Source organism: Rissa tridactyla, chromosome 4 (genome assembly GCF_028500815.1).
Source record: "Rissa tridactyla isolate bRisTri1 chromosome 4, bRisTri1.patW.cur.20221130, whole genome shotgun sequence".
NCBI lineage: Eukaryota > Metazoa > Chordata > Aves > Charadriiformes > Laridae > Rissa > Rissa tridactyla.
Genome location: NC_071469.1, coordinates 92,953,868 through 92,970,928, shown reverse-complemented (window position 1 = coordinate 92,970,928; position 17,061 = coordinate 92,953,868). Strand labels below are relative to the sequence as shown.

The window sequence follows — 17,061 nt, the reverse complement described above, 5'->3', positions numbered from 1 at the left end:
GCTGCGGTTTCTCTTGAACCCTTGCCAGTATCACTCAAGGGTAAATATGTCTGCAGCAGGTTGAGAGTAAGTTCCTAGCCTTGTTTTGATCAGCCTGTCAAGTGTTTTAGCTGCCATTCGAGTTTCTTTATATCACACTATAATTGGCTGCTTTCTCAAGGTGCAGCGAAGAAAAAAAAAAAAAATCACGCAGCAAAACTCAGGCTCCTTTTGCAAAATCCTCCACTGAAACTCTACTGCTTTTCTGAAAGCTGATTTCAGTAGCAAAGGGCATTTTGTAAACAGCTGGTGAAAATAGACTGGAACTGAAAGGCAGCTTGCATTAAACTCCACAAGAAAGCCTTATTTACCCTCATGTGCTTTCTTTGTAGTGTCGATCAAACCACTTCCAGCTCCCAGGGGAGGCCCTCGGAAAAATAAAGGGAATAAAAAAAAAAAAAAAAAAAGAGAAAAGCAAGTGACATCCTTCAGAGCCCGAATGCACCTGAGAGCCCTTGGAACGGCTCTCGCTGCGGCAGGCACACTTGCCGCGCTGACCTCCCTGCCCAAGTTCAACTTCCAGGGTCAAGCGGACACCCTCCAGCACTGTCCCCGCTTGCCCTTGGTTGTCAAGTCTCGGGGAGAGCTTTGATCAGAGAAGGCAGACGGGGTATCCCACTCCCCGGCACCTGAACCCATCCTTCAACGTCAGCTCATTGATTTGCAGATGTCGGGAGAGAGCAGAGAAAAACACAAGGGTATAAGGGACAATCAATCACCGGTGGCACAGGACGTGGAGAAACGCGCCCTCCAGAGGGCTTGGCTTTGCTTCCAGGCTGCCAGCACACTCTTCTGACACATCACCAGGACTGGACACTCTCCAAGCCCCGGCTTTGGTGGGGCATGTGTCCCTACTGCACCCTGAGCTTTTGGGGTGACACCCTAAACACGACAGGAGACAATCTGGCAGTGGCCACAGAGGAGCACTGGCTCTGCCAGGGAACCTTCCTGCCTTCCTCTATGACAGCATCCGACCTATTTACTCTGGACACGCAAATGCAGAGCTGCCCCTCCAGGATTCTGGGGATTTCCCCCCCCACGCCCCCGAAGGACCAGTGCTCAGGCAACAACTGGGTGTTCAGGTGTCAGGGCCATCTTGAAACAAGAAAGGAAGCGTGCATTTTCTGTGGTTGCTTCTCAGAGAAGCAGAAATAAGCAATGAAGAATCACACAGTCCTGCAGTTGCTCAGGTCAGAGCCCAGACTCACCCTTGCCTGACAGCAGCACAGTCAAAGGCTTCTGGGTGTATCCCACACCTTTGTACTTTGTCCTTTCAGTGTGACGAGGCCACCCAGTATGTAAATAAATACGAACAGGTAAAGCAGCCTGTTCTGTTACAAAGCACAAGCTTGACAGGCTCTTTTCACTTTCCCAGGGAGTTTGTACTGACAACGCACGTTTCCTTTTTGCTACGAGGTGGCACCAGCACCTGCAAACCCAATTGCTCCCTTAACAGTGACACTGCAGACTCCAACGTCTCTCACCACAGACGACACTAGGAGACGTAGATGAACGCTGCTGCATCCCAGGGGCCGGTAACTGTAGAAACTGTTCCACCTTACTCTTGGTTGCCCTGTTTCTAGTCCCTTTTCTTCCTTTCTTTAGGTCAGCTGCCTGCCACCGCAGCAAGGAACAAACGAGAAGCAGAGCACTGGGACCAGCGTTTCCTGTCTCGGCTAGAACACAACATTATAAGCGGGTCTCTACTGCATCCAAGGTTTCCCTCCTGACACCTTTCCTGCAAGAAGCTCTCAATTTGCAAACGCTCTCTCATATCGCTGAGTCTAAACCAATAGATCTGTTAACACTTGTTTCTCCGCAGAGAAAGAGCGGTGTTTTCATGCAAGTGATGAGTACCAGGATTTCTCTTACCTGGGCTGCAAAAAACTCTAAAGCTTGTGTTCTCTCACGTAATGTAACACAAAACACCAAGGACATAGGATTGGAAGGGAAAATGCAAGCTACTAAAAATGAAGTATCCAACAAGCAGCATAGCTTCAAGCAGCACACCGCTAACACGCAAGAAAAAAAATCCAGTATTTCCACCTTTCCTAGTACTAGAAAATTAACAACCCTTATTCTGGGCACAGATCCTCTTAGTGGGTATTTGAAGGGCACACCTCCAGTCAGAGACCCTCAACATCACGGGGAGGGGCAGTGTTGCGTTACGGTTACATACGTCACGCTTAAACAAGTTGTAGCCTCCAGAAGAGCACGTTTACCCCAGACTGAGCGTCCAACTGAAAGCGTTTTTTAACGGACAGTTTGTGAACCGCATGCAGCCAGTGGCTAAAGAGGCTGGAAATCTTTAAGAAATTATTTCTAAAGTTGCTCTAATTACAACGCATGGGGTCTTGCTGCTGAATTTCAAAGACAACGCGCAATCCCTCCAGGCTTACCATCTGTGCACTGAATTCGGGTAACATGATGCATGTCGCTCCCACCCAGAGAGGACAGAGGAGCTTATTGATCACCCCGTGGACATGATGTAAAGGCAGCACGTGCAGAATAACATCCTCCTTCTTCCACTCCCATTTTTCAACCAGCCCTGTGGTCTGCAGAAGAAAACACACAACCCAGCATTAGGGAAGGAAGAGAGACTCTCACTGCTTGGAAAGCCTGGAGTATCCAGGCCCCAGATCTCCTGGGCACAGCCGGTGTCAGAAATGCCAGACCACCCGGAACGATGCCTGGGCACAGAATTCTTTCCTTTAGGGTCAGCACAAGCAAAATTCCCACACCAGTAGAATACAAAAGGAACACCTCCTGCATCTCATCAGTATGTGTCTTCGTATACATCAGCGAAGTCCTTCCGCGTTACTGAGAAAGAAATAGTCAACAATGTCTTTAAGTAGGACTTACAAGATTATTAGCCTGGTGCTGGACAGGCAGAGTTGGCAGAAATAGTAATCAAAAACCTAATTTTCCCAGAACTCTGTTGACATAGTTTGGACACCGATGACATTGGGCTTCTAGTACCTGTAAGGAACAGTCCATAGGAGCAGAAAATCACTGTCTGATGAACAGAAAATATGTTTTATGTTAGTAAAAATATATTAGTATATCAAGCTTCTAAAATATCGTTATGAAAGGAATACTATCTAAAGTGTTAGACCTCAGGCTTCTGGGTGAACAATACCCTTCAGGGCCCAGTGTTAGCAACTGGAAAGCTTATTTCCAGCCATCTAAAAATAAGAAAAGCATTTGAACAGTGGAATTCAGTCATGTCATTCACAACCCTCTTCCACAGGGCAGGGAGCACATTTTAGGCTTGTCTGCGAGACAGCACAAAAGATGGTGACTGCTCAGGCCACCTCCCAAATGATCAGCATATTTGTAAGGGAACAGATTCTTTGCCCAATATAGCCAAGCCCTGGCTCTATCCATCAAGGCTTTCATACCACTCCCGACACTGAGCACCCAGAACAACGTAAGCTCTCGGCGGCATCCGTAAGGCACGGTGTATTCCCTGCCCTTTTTCCCTAATGGCATGAGTCTATCAGTTGCAGGCAGTGATAAGCAACTGGTGAGGTAGTCAGCAGGCTCATTCAAACTTTTAATTCCTTTTGGCTCAGAGAGCTAATGGATTTTTTGCCTTGGGGATATATAGCTGAATAATGCACAGACTTCACACAGTACTGTACTAGGCTGGGCTAAATTATATTCCAATTAAGGGTAAAGATTCTTTCCTAGTCACAGTGAAGAAAAGCAAACTGCAAAGAAAGCAGTCTTTTCACAACAAGTCTCATCCCTTCTGCTTTCCAGGAAAGCAGGGAGAAGAGTCCATCTGCCCCTGGCTGCAGTTCCAGCACAGCAACACCAAAAGGACAAGGTTTAGAGCCTCAAACACTCTGCGCGTTCACCTTAGAAGTGTTGAGGACTTTCAAGATACAGCCTCACAGCTCTGTGCAGGAATTCGGCTGTGGTAAGGCGTGTTGTGCTTTGGGGTTTGCAACCCCAAATCACCTCCGAAGGCCAAGACCTCTGTCACTTGGCACAAGCTTTGCAGAGGGAAAGCAGCACTCACCACGGCTTGCACGTTCTCATGGGTGCTGAGGACACCTTTCGGTCTTCCTGTCGTCCCACTGGTGTAGATTATCATGGCTCCTCTGTCTTTCCATGAGGAGCAGGTTGTCAAGGGACTGTCTTCCAGTGCTGCGTGACTCATGGATCCATCAGTATGAGACCTGAGAAGGGGGAGAACAGGGACTCCCAGCTTCTCAGCACTAGGGGCTATTTTCCCCACGTATTCCTCTGCTGCGATGACTAGAGCACTCTGCGAATCCTGAATCACATACTCCAGTTCCTGCACCGGGTGTTTCTTGTAAAGGGGCACCGCTATGCCCCCGCTCATCCAGGAAGCCCACTGGGCCACCACATAGGAGGCATCATTGGGACACAAAAATGAGATCCTCTCTTCCTTCAAGTCCCTGCTGGAGCACTCCAAAGCTCTACAGATCTCCTGGGACAAGTGTAGACTCTGGCTGAGAAGGTCCCTGTAAGTGTGCTCACCGTTTTGGTCAACGATAGCGATTTTATCACCGAAAGCCAAAGCCCTAGTGAAGACAGGGGTAATGGCACTGTTGTAGGCTGCCCGAGTGGTTTGCAGACCCCTGCGGGGACAGACAGACCTCTTCTGTCTGTGCAACCCCCATCTGCAACGGTGCAAGTCCTGGACGAGGCATCGAAGGGGCCGGCTCGCTTGAGGGAAGAGCAGGGAGACCAGCATCCTGCCAGCACCGCCTGTTTTGAAGTGATTCTGCAGAAAGCAATTATAGGAACAGATAAGTATGTGCAGTGATTACCCAAGGGTTTATTCCCACAAAGGAAAAGTGGTAGCCTTCATTTGAATAATATCCACTGTATTATTAATGTTTATGCTTCAGACTGCTGCATCCCCAGTGCGCTAGGCCCTGCCCGGATGGAACAGAAGACAGAGACCCTTCCCTACGCAGCTTCCACATCCCTAAAAACCAGTCTAACTTAAATTATGAAATAGTTTTCATCGATCAGTAACATTAGGACCTAAGTAGTGGCTACTTGACATGCTACTCTTACTCAGTGGGACCAGCATTTAAAGAAATTAAAGACAAAAGTACCTAGCGCTCAATTTCAGTTTCCACCGCTTTGGTAAACCGCTGCCTTGCTCTGTGCTTCAAGTTAGGCAGCACGGAGCCAGACATGAAATCCAAGCCTCCTAAGGTTCAGCCGAGTGGAGGACTGTTTCCTGCATGAGCCTTCATTCGAGCAACAGCACACCTAAGTACAGGAAAGTGCCCCAACCCTCCCCCCTGACGGGTCATCCATCACAAACACCGCTTCGGCTGAAAAGCTCTCTTACGTGACAGACCAAGTGGTTAACAGCTCCCAAACAGCCACAGGCAGCAGGAGCCCTGCCCGCGCCGAGCAGCTGGTTTTCCCAGCAAACAGCAGCAGGGGAGCGCAGCCCTGCACACGCTGACCTGTGGGATTGTTCATTCTGAAAGTACCAACCTGCATCGGGACAAGCTCAGACGCGGCACCAGGCTTCACCCGGGCAGCCAGAGCTTGATCTGAGCCCAGCCCAAGCATTACGCCGGCCGCCCGGCCACAGTGGTGACATGATGCACAGAGGCATTTCAACAGGGAAAATCTCCAAAAGAGAACAGGGCGGCGTACCAGCACCATTAAAGGCTTTACAAGAAGATCGCGAGCTGTATCCCAGTCACGTATTCTGCCTTCTGTGCTTAGACAGCACGATGACATCAACCTATCCGCTCACTGGAGACTTTAGCAAAAAAGCTTTTGTGGTAACTGGTAAGAAGTCCCTGAAGTTTGCTCTTTACCCCTCTTTTCATCCTCCCTTTCAAAAGGAAAGGTCTGTGTAACAGTGTTGGACGCTGCTTGGAACATCTCACAGAAGCATCAGGGAAAAAGTTAACGCACAGTGCAAAATCCCGTAAGAATATAATGAGGAGATGGGACTACGGGAACACTTTGCAGGGGAGACCGCTGCTGCACCAGAGATGAGTGGAAGAAGCAATAAATTGAGAGGACTGAGGAGACGCCTCAGAAGAACCCTGACACACACACCCTGCACAGAGCCTGGAGCTCTGGCTGGAAACTCAGCAAGAACAAGCACCCTCTCCATAGAGAGACCATCACCGACGCCAACAGGGGAGCAGAGAGGAAAGAACAGGGCTGTGGCTGTGAAGAAAATGGGCTTTTCTGCGTGGTCTAATGGCTGCTATTAAACACCAACACCGAAGTATCCCCAGAGAGATACTATGACAAGAGGAGATAACCAAAGGATGGCAACTTCTCGCTCTGTAAGAGTGTACTCAACGTTTCCTTGATGCTGGCAATAATGATTTGATTTTTTTATTTTTTTTTAAACTTTTTTTTTTTATAAATACCTATCAGTGGAGCAGCTTAACTCAAATAGCCTCCCAGCTCAGCGTCCCACCATGGGGAGGAGCTGAAACAAAGAGGATCCAGACAACTGGCAGCTACTCCGAGCTGAGCACAGCTCAACCCAGCTCAGGCTGCTCAGACACATCCAGAGGCAGCAGCTGCTGACAGTGGCAAGTGTTTATTTTTGCATAGACATAGCTGTGAGCCCTGCAGTCTCTCCCATCCACCTTCAGAGCGTTTCTCCAGCCAGACATTGGCTTTGCACATATTTTCTTTTGCATATTGACCTCAATTTCTGCTTCTGCAAAAGAAACTTGTGATTTAGTGCGGAAACATCTGGGAGGGGAGAGGCTTTAAACCCAGAGCGTGATAACCATATGCACTCACGACACATACCATATAGAATGGAAATAAACAAAACAGGTTGTGACGAAGCTCACATGACATCTTTCCATTTCTCCGTAGAGACTAAAATATAAAATAAAGAGACAACACCACACCTAACCTAAACCAAATCACCTCCCCCTAACCTGTGCCCAAGGCCAGCTCACTGGCGAGACATTAATGCCCCAGACATTGAGAGGAGCATTAATTGGAAGCAACCATTTGCCAGGATCATGCCGTGCTGCAGGCCAGCGCAGCTAAGTGCACTTGGCATCCTCGCTGTTCCTCATACAGCTCCGGAGCAGGTGTTAGCTGCTGCTTCAGAACAGCCACTTCCAAAAATTACATTATCCCCTTTTTACCACAGCACCAGTCCAGATTTAATGGAGTAATAAACAGCAGCACCTTTAGCCCGGCCTGTGCATTTATGGGCTTCAGAGAACTCGCGTTGACTGGGTGTGTGCAGACTTACACTCGGGACAGAGCAATGTAATACCAGGGGCTGTTTTCCTTTACCTGCCTGTTGCTCAGGGATAACTGGTGACACGAACCCTCCCTGTCAGAGTGTAAACCTGTCACTGGGGGCCTTGGGCGGATGGCGACTGTGCAGCAGGTGCTTGCTGCCTTGAAAGAGAAGGTTTGACCCCCCCAGACTCCAATGGCTAAAGGATGCGGCTAGGGAGCTCACGGCAGCTCCTGGCGCCACAAAACCACTGCAAAGCACGGTGGGGCTGGAAGCCACCAGCCTGAACCACTACGGACGTCTCTCCTGAGAAGGAACGATTTTATTTCTCTTCCTCCCCTCCCCCGCAACGATTTCCACCCTCCCGCTCCCTGCCCCTCACCCTACTCACACCAGCTCGCAGAGCAGCAGCAGCAAAACCCCTCGCCCTGTGGCTCCCAGGTTACACAGGGCCAGGCCCGGCCCAGCGCGGCCACAGGCCGACAGCACCGGTGTCCCCTCGTGTCCCGCCCGGGGGCCAAAGGGCGGTGTGAACCCCAGGGGCCGGCCCGGATTCACAGCCCAGTCTCGCCGCTCCCGCGCAGCCCGACGGGAGGGCATGTTTATTACATGTTAATTAAAGCCACCGTTAATCGCGACGCTCCCCCACCCCCTCAGGGAAGGGGAGCCGGGCCCAAGGGCACCGTCCCACGGCTCGCCCCGCCTCATGGGACAAGCCGGGCCCGCTCCGGGCCCCCCCGCCCCGCTGCCACCTCCCGCAGCCCCGGCAGGGCCTCACCTGGCGGCGGCGCCGCCGCGCACTGGGGGACCGGTCCGCCCGCGAACGGGCTCCGGCGGAAACGCGGCGCCGCGCCCGAACGTTCCGGGCACAAACGTTCCCCCCCGCACCCGTTTTATGGGGAATTGGCCCCAAACCGCCTACTTGGGGGCGGGGCTTTTCTCGCCGCGGGGAAGAGGTCCCCCGGTGGCGTCGCAGCCTGCCTCTGGTGTCACCGCATCCCCCTGCAGCATCACCACGGCGTGCTCTGGTGCCATGGCGGGTGTCCATGGTATCATGGAGGTGCAGCTCTGCCCCTGGAGTGCCGCGGCCCGTGTGCTGATCGGCTGGATTTCGGCAGGGCTGAGGAATGGCTGGGGCCCCTGCGCAGAGCCTGGACCCATGGGGGCTTCTGGAGGGGGCAGAGGTCCTGCGGACACACGGGCATCCCGGGGACACACAGACATCCCACGGACACACAGACATCCCAGGGATATGCAGATACCCCCAGGGACACTCAGACATCCCGTGGATGCAGAGACATCCTGGGGACGCGCAGACATCCCATGGATGCACAGACGTCCTGGGGACACAGAGACACCCCCAGGGACACACAGAGGTCGCCATGATGGCACATGGCGGCCGAGCTGCAGCTCCCCAGCAGTGGCAGCACCGTGTTCCCCTCCTGCCCCGGCGCTGTGGCCGTATCCAGCACCCCCGGCCGGGCTGGAGCTCCAGCAGGGTCTCGGCAGGAGCCGGGAAGGGGTCACGGCACGGCACAGCCAGGCAGCACCGACCCCCGCCGCAGTCCCGCAGTGCCAAGCGGAAACTCGGCTTGGTTTAGTATTTTTAACCGGTCCCACTGCAGATTTGCATTCGCTGCTGCAGCGATGGAGGACGTGTGGGACACGTCCCGAGGCACGGGGTCAGCCGGACACTCTCCCAGCAGTTCGCTGGCAAGGCCTGGCACGTGGCCGGGGTGACGGGCACATGGGTGCAGCCATGGTGGGATGGGCCAGGATGCCCCGCATGGCCCTGCCAGCCTCCGCGCCGGGATGTTGCCGGTCCAGCCATGGCGCGGGCAGCGGGGCAGCCGCTTGCCGAGAGGCGTGTGGCCGTTGTGCCGTGCAAGCTGCCATGCGCCAGCCCTTCTTCAGAGCCGTGTTCTGTGGAGCCTTCTCCGGAATCTTGTTTTTCTGGCCGAGCGTGGCGGTGCGTGAAGCGGGACGGCCGGGGCGACCCCCACCCACCTCCCTCAGGTGTGTTTCCACCCGGGGCCGGCGGCCGGCAGCCCAGCGAGGCGCAGCAGGGCTGGGAGCGGAAGCGGGGACAGGAGCCCAGCCTTGGGCAGAGCTGCACGGCGCCCCATTGCACGCCTCCACGTTGCGCCATCGCCCGTCGCGCAGCTCCCTCCCATTGCACTCCTTCCCAAGGCACAGCTCCCCGTTTCACGCCTCCCCGTTGCACGTCTCCTCGTGGCGCAGCTCCCCATCGCATGGCTCCCTCCCCACTGCATGGCTCCTCATGGCACAGCTCCCTCTGGCACGGCTCCATCCTTGTTGCACGACTTCCAAACGCACAGCTCCCCATTGCACGGCTCCCCATTGCACGGTTCCCGTTGTGGGGCTCCCTCCCCACCGCAGGGCTGTTGCACAACCCCCCGTCGCTCGCCTCCCCGGTGTGGAGCTGCCGCAGGAGGGACCCCTCACACCCAGCAGCCCCCAGCGCCCATCTGCCCCCCGGAGGGCTCAGCATACCCCTTGCCCACATGCTGCCCTGCAGATGTGCACAGCTCCCACCAACCACTGTCCCAACCCTGCCACCATGACTTTCATTCTCCTTTTTGCGCTTGCCATCTGTCACCAGCCTCCCCGGGTCCCCGCAGACTGCAGGGATTAACCCCCTCTGGGGCACATGCCTGCAGGGGCGTCTCTGTGACCACCCAGAGGGCGCCCAGGGCTGGCGGGGACTGGGTGCACAGCGTGGGGACAGGGCTGGGACAGCCACGGATGCGTGCACCAGGCAGGATGCTCTTCTGCGACTGCACAGCCCCTGTGGGTTGAGTAGGGACCACCGCCCTGGAGAAAAGGGGGGTGATGGGGCCGTGCTCCCCTCGGCCGCGGCGTGCTGCCGGGCCAGCTGGCCGCGTGCGCAGCAGATGTCCACCCCGAGCCACCCTCTGCCTCTCCGTCCCCCGGCACCTGGTGCCCACCGGCCATCTGGAGTTGTCCACATCCCCGGAGACGATGCTCAGCCCTGGCCGCCAGCAGCACCCGGCCACCCTCGTCCATCCTGGGGGCTGCAGGGGCCGCACTCTGCTCCCCAGGGCCAGGAGGGAGCTGCTCCCCAGCGGCACTGAGCCAGCCCCAGCCATTGCCAGTGCTGGGGGAGCGGGTTATGGTGTATTCAGCAGCAGCGGTGCCAGCTCACCCTGCGCCGGCGCTTGGCTGCGTGTGGAGGGACGCGGGGTGCCAGGCCCCGTTCTCCATATCGGGGTGGTGAGGACAGGGAGGGGGTCATTCCAGATGTGCCATCACAGCTGGGAGCAAAACACCCAGCGTGTGAAGGCACCCCAAAAGCTGAGACTCAGGTGCACCACAGCCCTGCCCACCCGCAGACCCCCCGACCCCAGGCTTGCAGGGCTGCTGCGATGGTCCCCAGGGCACTGGGATGTCCCCAAGCTGCCACCATGGTTTTTCGCCTCCCTCCCAGCCGGGTGCGAGCCCCGCAGCCCGCGCCGGCAGGAGGGTTTTCCACTTGCTCCCCGCCGCCTTACACAGCTCGCTGATTAATTATGGATCCAGCAGAAAGCTTTTATTACATTACAGTTTACTTGTGGCAACATCCGTATTTATTAAAAAAAAAAAAAAAAGAAGAAGAAGAAAAAAAAAGGAAAGTAATTATTACAGTGGTGTAAACATCACAAACACCGCTGGGTTACAGGGAGCTTGATGCTCAGGGTGAGTGCTGTGGCTGCCGGCGGCTCCAGCCCGGAGCCCTGTGGTGGGATGGGACGGGGACACGGGGCTCTGCTGTCACAGCGCTGCTTGGGGTGAGGACAGAGCACGGCAAGGGGGGAGCTGGGACACACCGAGACCATCAGTCCCCAGCCCCATCCTGCCCCAGCTCGAGGGGGGACAGAGCCAGAGCCTGTGCCGGCATCCCCGACCGCCGCCAAGGAGGGAGCTGTAAACAAGGTGGAGCGAAACGTTTGATCTCCATCCATCTGCCGGCACCTAATCTCCCACCCGCGGACCTCATGCCTCATCACCTCCTGGCCCCCCTAATCTGCTCCCTGCCGGCTGGTGGAGGGTCAGAGCCGGGGCTGCCGGCCGTGCTCCCCACCACGCACCACATGGCACTGGTGCAACCGGGAGGCTGCCGTGGCGGGGGGAGCCGGGCCAGCGCAGCTATATGGTGGGAGAAACCTGGTTGTGTCCCCATTTGGGGTTTAAACTACCTGTGCTGCTGCAGCAGCGGGAGGGCGCGAGTCAGGGGACACATCCTGCTACCATCCCCCCGTGCCTGCATCCCACCCGGCACGAGCATCTGCTGCCGCCGGAGCCACTGCCCATGGCAGGGTGGCAGGGGATGGGTCTGTCCCCAGGGGCTCACGGGGGACGCGATTGCCATCGTGACTCCCCGGGGACAGGAGAAGCTCGGAGACGCTCGGCGTGAAGTGGAGCCGTAAGTGCCTCCCGCGTCACGTGGCGAGGATAAGTGCAAAATGGCCCTATTATGATAATTGTGCGAAATTATGATTGATGGAGATTAGCTGCTTATTTGAGGAAATGGCAGGCGCACGTGTGACACGGGCAGGCCGGGGGACGACCGCCAGGGGATGGGGGCACGGGCAGGGGGGCACGGGCAGAGGGGCACACCGGGACGTCTCCTGAGTCTCTCCCTATAGCGTTGGACCCTCACCACCACCCCAGGAGCTGCTGCATCCCCGGCCAATGGCTCTCAGGCTGGGACGTGCCACCGCATGGGGACACTGAGCGCTGCGTGGCAGGAGTCCGGGATGGGGCTGGTGTGACTCACACACAGCCCCGTCCTGCCCCATAGAAGGTTCCTGGTGTCTCCTGCCAACCCCGTTAAATGCATCCCTGATTAGGGGGTAAACCTCTTAAACAGCGATGGCAGCAGTGTCTCCATGTGCCAGCGCCTTGGCTGGCATTCCTGGTGCTCTGTCCCACCGGGCTGTGCCATGGGGCTGTGCCATGGGGCTGGGAAAAGGGCAGCAGGGCAGCCCTGGTACCTCTGTGGCTCCCAATGACTATGGCTCTCAGTAAATGACTTATTTTGGGTGCAGCCGAGCAGGGCGCTGGGCTGGCTCTGGCTGGCAGTCTGTCCCCTGCCTCCTGCCCGGCCATCCCCGCTGGTGTCCCTCGGCCTCAGGAACGCTCCTGGGGCACCGGCACCGGGAGCGTCTGGGCTACAGTGGATGCTCAAGCCACGCTCCTGCTTCTCCCTTCAAAAAGACACCGAGACCAGGAATTTCGGTAAGAAATGCCGGAGAAGTGGGATGGCTGCAATGCCGATGGCTGGCCAGGACGGAGCCATGGCATGACTGCACCACCGGGGATAGGATTCCTGCACAGGGTGGGGACACGTTGCACGAGGCCGAGGTGGCCGTGCAGAGCAGCGCGCGGCTGGAGGGCACCCCAAAACCACCCACCCATCGCCAGAAGTCCCTCCTCCGCTCTCCCCTTTCCAATTTCCCGGGCCCCCCTACACGGCAGACGGATGCTGGGTAAGAGGTGTGTCTGCAGGAGCCGTGCTCGCCATGCAGCATCGCCGAGCCAGGCTGTATCGGTGCTTGCCATCACCGGGATGGGCTTTTCTGGCCGGGCTGGGGGCACAAGTGGAGACAGATGGGTCTGAGCCTCCCCAGGCGATGCTGGCACCATGGCCAGGCTCCCGCGCCCTTCGCCGAGGGACGAGGACAACACCCAGGTCCCCCACCGACGGGCACGGTGAAGCCAGCGCCTCTCTCTGCCATTTTCCCCTTTTCCTCCCCCTTATTTGGCTTTTGGCAGCGGAGCCGCAGTGGCGGCTGGGGCGCGCGGTGCTGGGGAAGGGCTGCCAAGCGTCGGCAGCCCCCCGCGGCCCCCCAGCCCCTCGTGCCAAGGCTGGTGGCTGGCAGAAGGGCTGCCTGCGCCTGGCGGGGCTCCGTCAGCTGCGGGAGGATCCCTGCACCACGCTCGCTGCCAATTTCCCTGCGAGCTGGCACTGCAGGCGGCTCCGGAGGCACCGGCGGAGAAGGCTGGGGAGGACGGATTGTGAAAGGGAGAGAGGAAAAAAAAAAAAAAAAAATGGACACATGCCATCCCTGGAGCAGCGAGGCTGCTGCTGCCAAAACGCCAGCAGGCAGCGCGGGGCCAAAACCCACCGGCGGCAGAGAGGAGGGTCTGGCAGCCCGTCCCGGCGCGGGGTGGATGGAGGACGGGCAGCGCGGCAGAGGCACGGCGTGTCCGAGGCAGGACGGGTGGCGGATGGTGGAGCCGGAGCGGAGAGAGGTATTTGCCTTCGTTTTAAAGGCTGTGTGTGCGTGCATGTGTCTGCTGCCCGGGCTGCGCACCCCGGCTGGCTCAGCCCTGTGCAGGCTGCCTGCGGCCTCCCCGGCCGTCCTGCCGCTCTTCCGCCCATGGCCTGCCCCATGGCGCTGCCAGCCCTTCGCTGCCCGCGGCGATGGCAAGCGAGGGCTCTGGGTGCCATCTGGGCTCGGCCGGTGGCTGCAAAGGGGGGATTTGCCATCCTCTGGCCACGCACGCAGGGGCCAGCGAGGGAGGCTGCGGCTTTGTCTGGTTGGGCTTTGTCTGCCGGCGGCGGTGCCGGGAGCTGCGCGGGGCGGCGAGCAGGGGTGGCCGCGGTGGAGCGGGGAGGGTGTGAGCCGAAGTCCTGCCGGCGGCAGGGCTGGCACGTGGGAACCGTCCCCTGCTCCCAAACTGGGGCTACCGCAGAGCCGAGCCTGGGAATGGGGGAGACGGAGAGAGAGGGTGGGCAGAGAGCCCTCTGCACTCACCGCCGCGCTGGGGAGGAGGAGGAAGGAAGGCGAGGATTGCAGGGCACTGGGGAGAGGGGCCGATGCGGGGGTCACAGCCACAGGGTGCTGGCCCCAGGGGCTGGGCGTGCTGGTGGGTGTCGCATGGGGTTGGGGGTGCGGGTGGGTGTTGGGAGCATTGGGGAGGGCGATGAGGGGTGCAGGGCAGAGCCTTGGTCCGGCAGCACCGATGCTGCCGCGTGCTGGTCCGGGTCAGTGAGCGTGCTGCCTGCCCCGTGGCGCGGGAGCAACGTCGGAGCCAGCAGCAGATGCCGGTGGGCCGGGAGCACCGTGGCTTCGCAGCTCCACCAGCACCCACGCGAAGGCAAAGGGCTCCCACTGGGTCCCCAAGCACCAAACCTGGCCGGCACCAGGGGAAGGAGCTGGCACTGGAGGGAAAGAGACGTTGGCAATGCCGAGCCCCTGAACCACCCTGACTCCTGCCTGCTGCTCTGCACCCCTGAAGGACCTGGGCTGTGCGCAGCAGCACCCCTGTGCCCAGGGATGTCCTCTCTCCACCAACACCGGGACAAACTTCCCGCAGGGTTCTCGGCTCCCAGCACCCATCGCCTGCAGGACCCGGGGCAGCGGCTCAGCCCCGGGAACGTCACAGCATCCAGCTTCGAGGGCATCAGCATCTCCCTGTGAGGGATGTGGAACGAGGCAAGAGGAGCTGTCCTGTCCCATCCCTTCCTATCCTGTCCCATCCCAATCCCATGCCCAAGCACCACTGGCCCCGCAGCCAGCCCATGCATCGCAGCTCCAAGCCGGAGGAGCAGCTCTGCCTGTTCCTGCATCGGATATTGGGATTAAAAGCAGCGTCCTGCTTGCGAGGGAGAGACCGTGCTGCAGCTGGGTCCCGGGTCCCCAAAACCTCCCATGAAGAAGGATCAGAAAAGGTCCCTCAGACAGCGGGATGGCACCACCACAGCCCCTCCACCTCGTGTAAACCTCCTGGGGCCACCATTCATGGGAGGACGAGAGCAGGTTCCCTGTTACTGCCCCATGCTGCCTGTCACAGGGCCAGGGGGGGCAGAAACGCTCCCTGTGCCGTGGGACGCTCCCCCCGTCTCCCCCTCTCCCTCGTTTTCCTCCATATTTCACAGTTCCTGCTTCCTGCACAAGGCAGGGGTCTCCAGGGACTCCAGCCAGATGTTCTCTGCAGCACACCACATTGCTTTCCTAATGAAATATTCATGGAGCCTCTCCGCGTTTTGCCATGAAAGCCTTCTGCAGCTCCCAGCCATGGAAACGCTGTGCAGGCAGCATTCCTGCAAAGACGCTCGCCCAGGGCTCCCGGCCCCCCGCTTCCCACCCAGCACCTTCGCTCCTCCTTCCTCTTCTTCCTCCCACAGGCAGTGCCAGAGCGGGGGCTTCGTCCCCTCTTGCCACGCAGGTGAAGCATCCCCAAGGGCACAGCCAGGGCCATGTGCTGGGGACACTGGTGTCCCCACGCGGCTGTCACCCACCCCGAGGCCGGGTCCCTCTGTGGCTCAGCGTGGTGGCGGGTGTGTGCACACCCCAGCATGGAGGTGTCTCACCCACTCCCTGCCAAAACCACCCCGAGGGCGGTAGAGCCGGAGGTCCCGTCTGCCGGTGCGGCCCTGGTGCTGCCGCCGGCTCCCAGCCAGCCCGCGGCATTAGCGATGCTGTGCACTATAATCCAATTAGGTTGTTTATGCAAACAATCAGGTTTTATGTTTCGGTAAAAAGCTTAAATAACCTTAATCAAAGTGAAAGACCTGATATTATCGCCGGTGGGGGCTGCGGTTTGTTGGATGGTGGGCAGGACACCCTGCCCAGCTCATGACACCTTGCCCGGCTCGTGCCCACCGCCAGCAGCCCTGGGATCTCCCGGGGGGCTCAGCACCGAGGGCCACGTGGGAGATGCTTTGCTCCAGCTCAGCTTTGCTGCCTGAGGGTCTGAGCCGTCCCGCTGGCACTGCCGGTGTAGGGGGTCCCGGTGCCCTTTGGCATCACGTCCTGCAAGCCCCAGCTGGCCCTGCTGCCAGGGGGGGCTGGGGGCCAGGGTCCCTCTGCCCACAGCTGCCCACCCAGCGAGCCCAGGGGGGCCCAAGCATGCCTGCCCCTTCCTCCCCCTCACCCAGAGATCGTTAACTGAAACTCCAGAGGCATTAATCAGCCAGAGCAATAACCCGAGGAGGGAAGGGTGGGCGCAGGGTGTCTGGGGGAGGCAGCGGGAGGGTGCTGGGGTGCGGGTTTGCTGTGCTGGCCAGTGATGAGGGGACACGTCTGGGTGCTCCCTCGTTTATTGACACATATGCGACAGTGGTGACAAGGGGTCCTGGGGTCCCACCTCACTCCAAGGGACCATCTCCCCCAGGGTCTGCATCCCTGCTGCTCCCCCATTCCCTCCCTTCCTTTCTGGGCGTGCTATTCCTCTCCTTGTCTATTTATTTCTCCTATTTATTCCTGGCGGTTGAGTACCTGAAGTCTGTAGATCCTCGTTGATTACTAACAGTGCATCTGGCTTACGGCTGGTTCTGGACCCCAGGACCCCTTGTCACCACCGTCCCGTATGTGTCAATAAACGAGGGAGCATCCATCTGCACCGAGGGAGGACGCGGGAGACGCCAGCCAGCAACTCATCCAGCGTGCTGCCATCATCCCACCTCGCATCACCAGCCCGGGCTGCACTGACAGCACCGGAGCATCCCGGTGCCGGGAGAAAATCCCTGCAGCTCCAGCTGGGGTTAGGCACGGCAGCGCGAGGTGGCACCGGGGACTGTCCCTGCGCCCGCCTGGGGACAGGCATGGCGAGGCAGGGAGCAGGGCTTGCTCTGGAGGGCTGTACCCGCCGGCGCTGCCTCCCCGCACACCCCGAGTTTCTGGCAGAGTAATAAGCTATGCATGTAGTGTAGAAATAAAACATGTTCTGCAGAACAAATGATGTTAATTTGCTGAGAGGCTCTGAAGCTGAGTATTAGCGAAATGCCTTGAGGGAGAGAGCGGCAGCTGTGC

The 17,061-nt window shown here is 58.2% G+C and overlaps 1 protein-coding gene across 10 annotated transcripts in view; it reads right to left on the bottom strand.

Moving 5' to 3' along the window:
* Positions 1-8,127, bottom strand: part of ACSF3 (acyl-CoA synthetase family member 3) — a 70,089-nt gene extending 61,962 nt beyond the window's left edge. The window contains exons 1-3 of one of the 10 annotated variants that reach the window (XM_054198188.1): positions 8,058-8,127; positions 4,067-4,798; positions 2,439-2,594 (exon numbers count right to left, since the gene is read on the bottom strand). In XM_054198188.1, the coding sequence (XP_054054163.1) occupies positions 2,439-2,594; positions 4,067-4,768 (858 nt within the window). In that variant the 5' untranslated portion in view covers positions 4,769-4,798; positions 8,058-8,127. Of the gene's footprint in view, positions 1-2,438; positions 2,595-4,066; positions 4,799-7,670; positions 8,023-8,057 lie in introns of those variants that run through there. The other 9 variants (XM_054198193.1, XM_054198185.1, XM_054198187.1 and 6 more) reach the window with 9 other exon arrangements.
* Between the last annotated feature and the right edge of the window lie 8,934 nt (positions 8,128-17,061).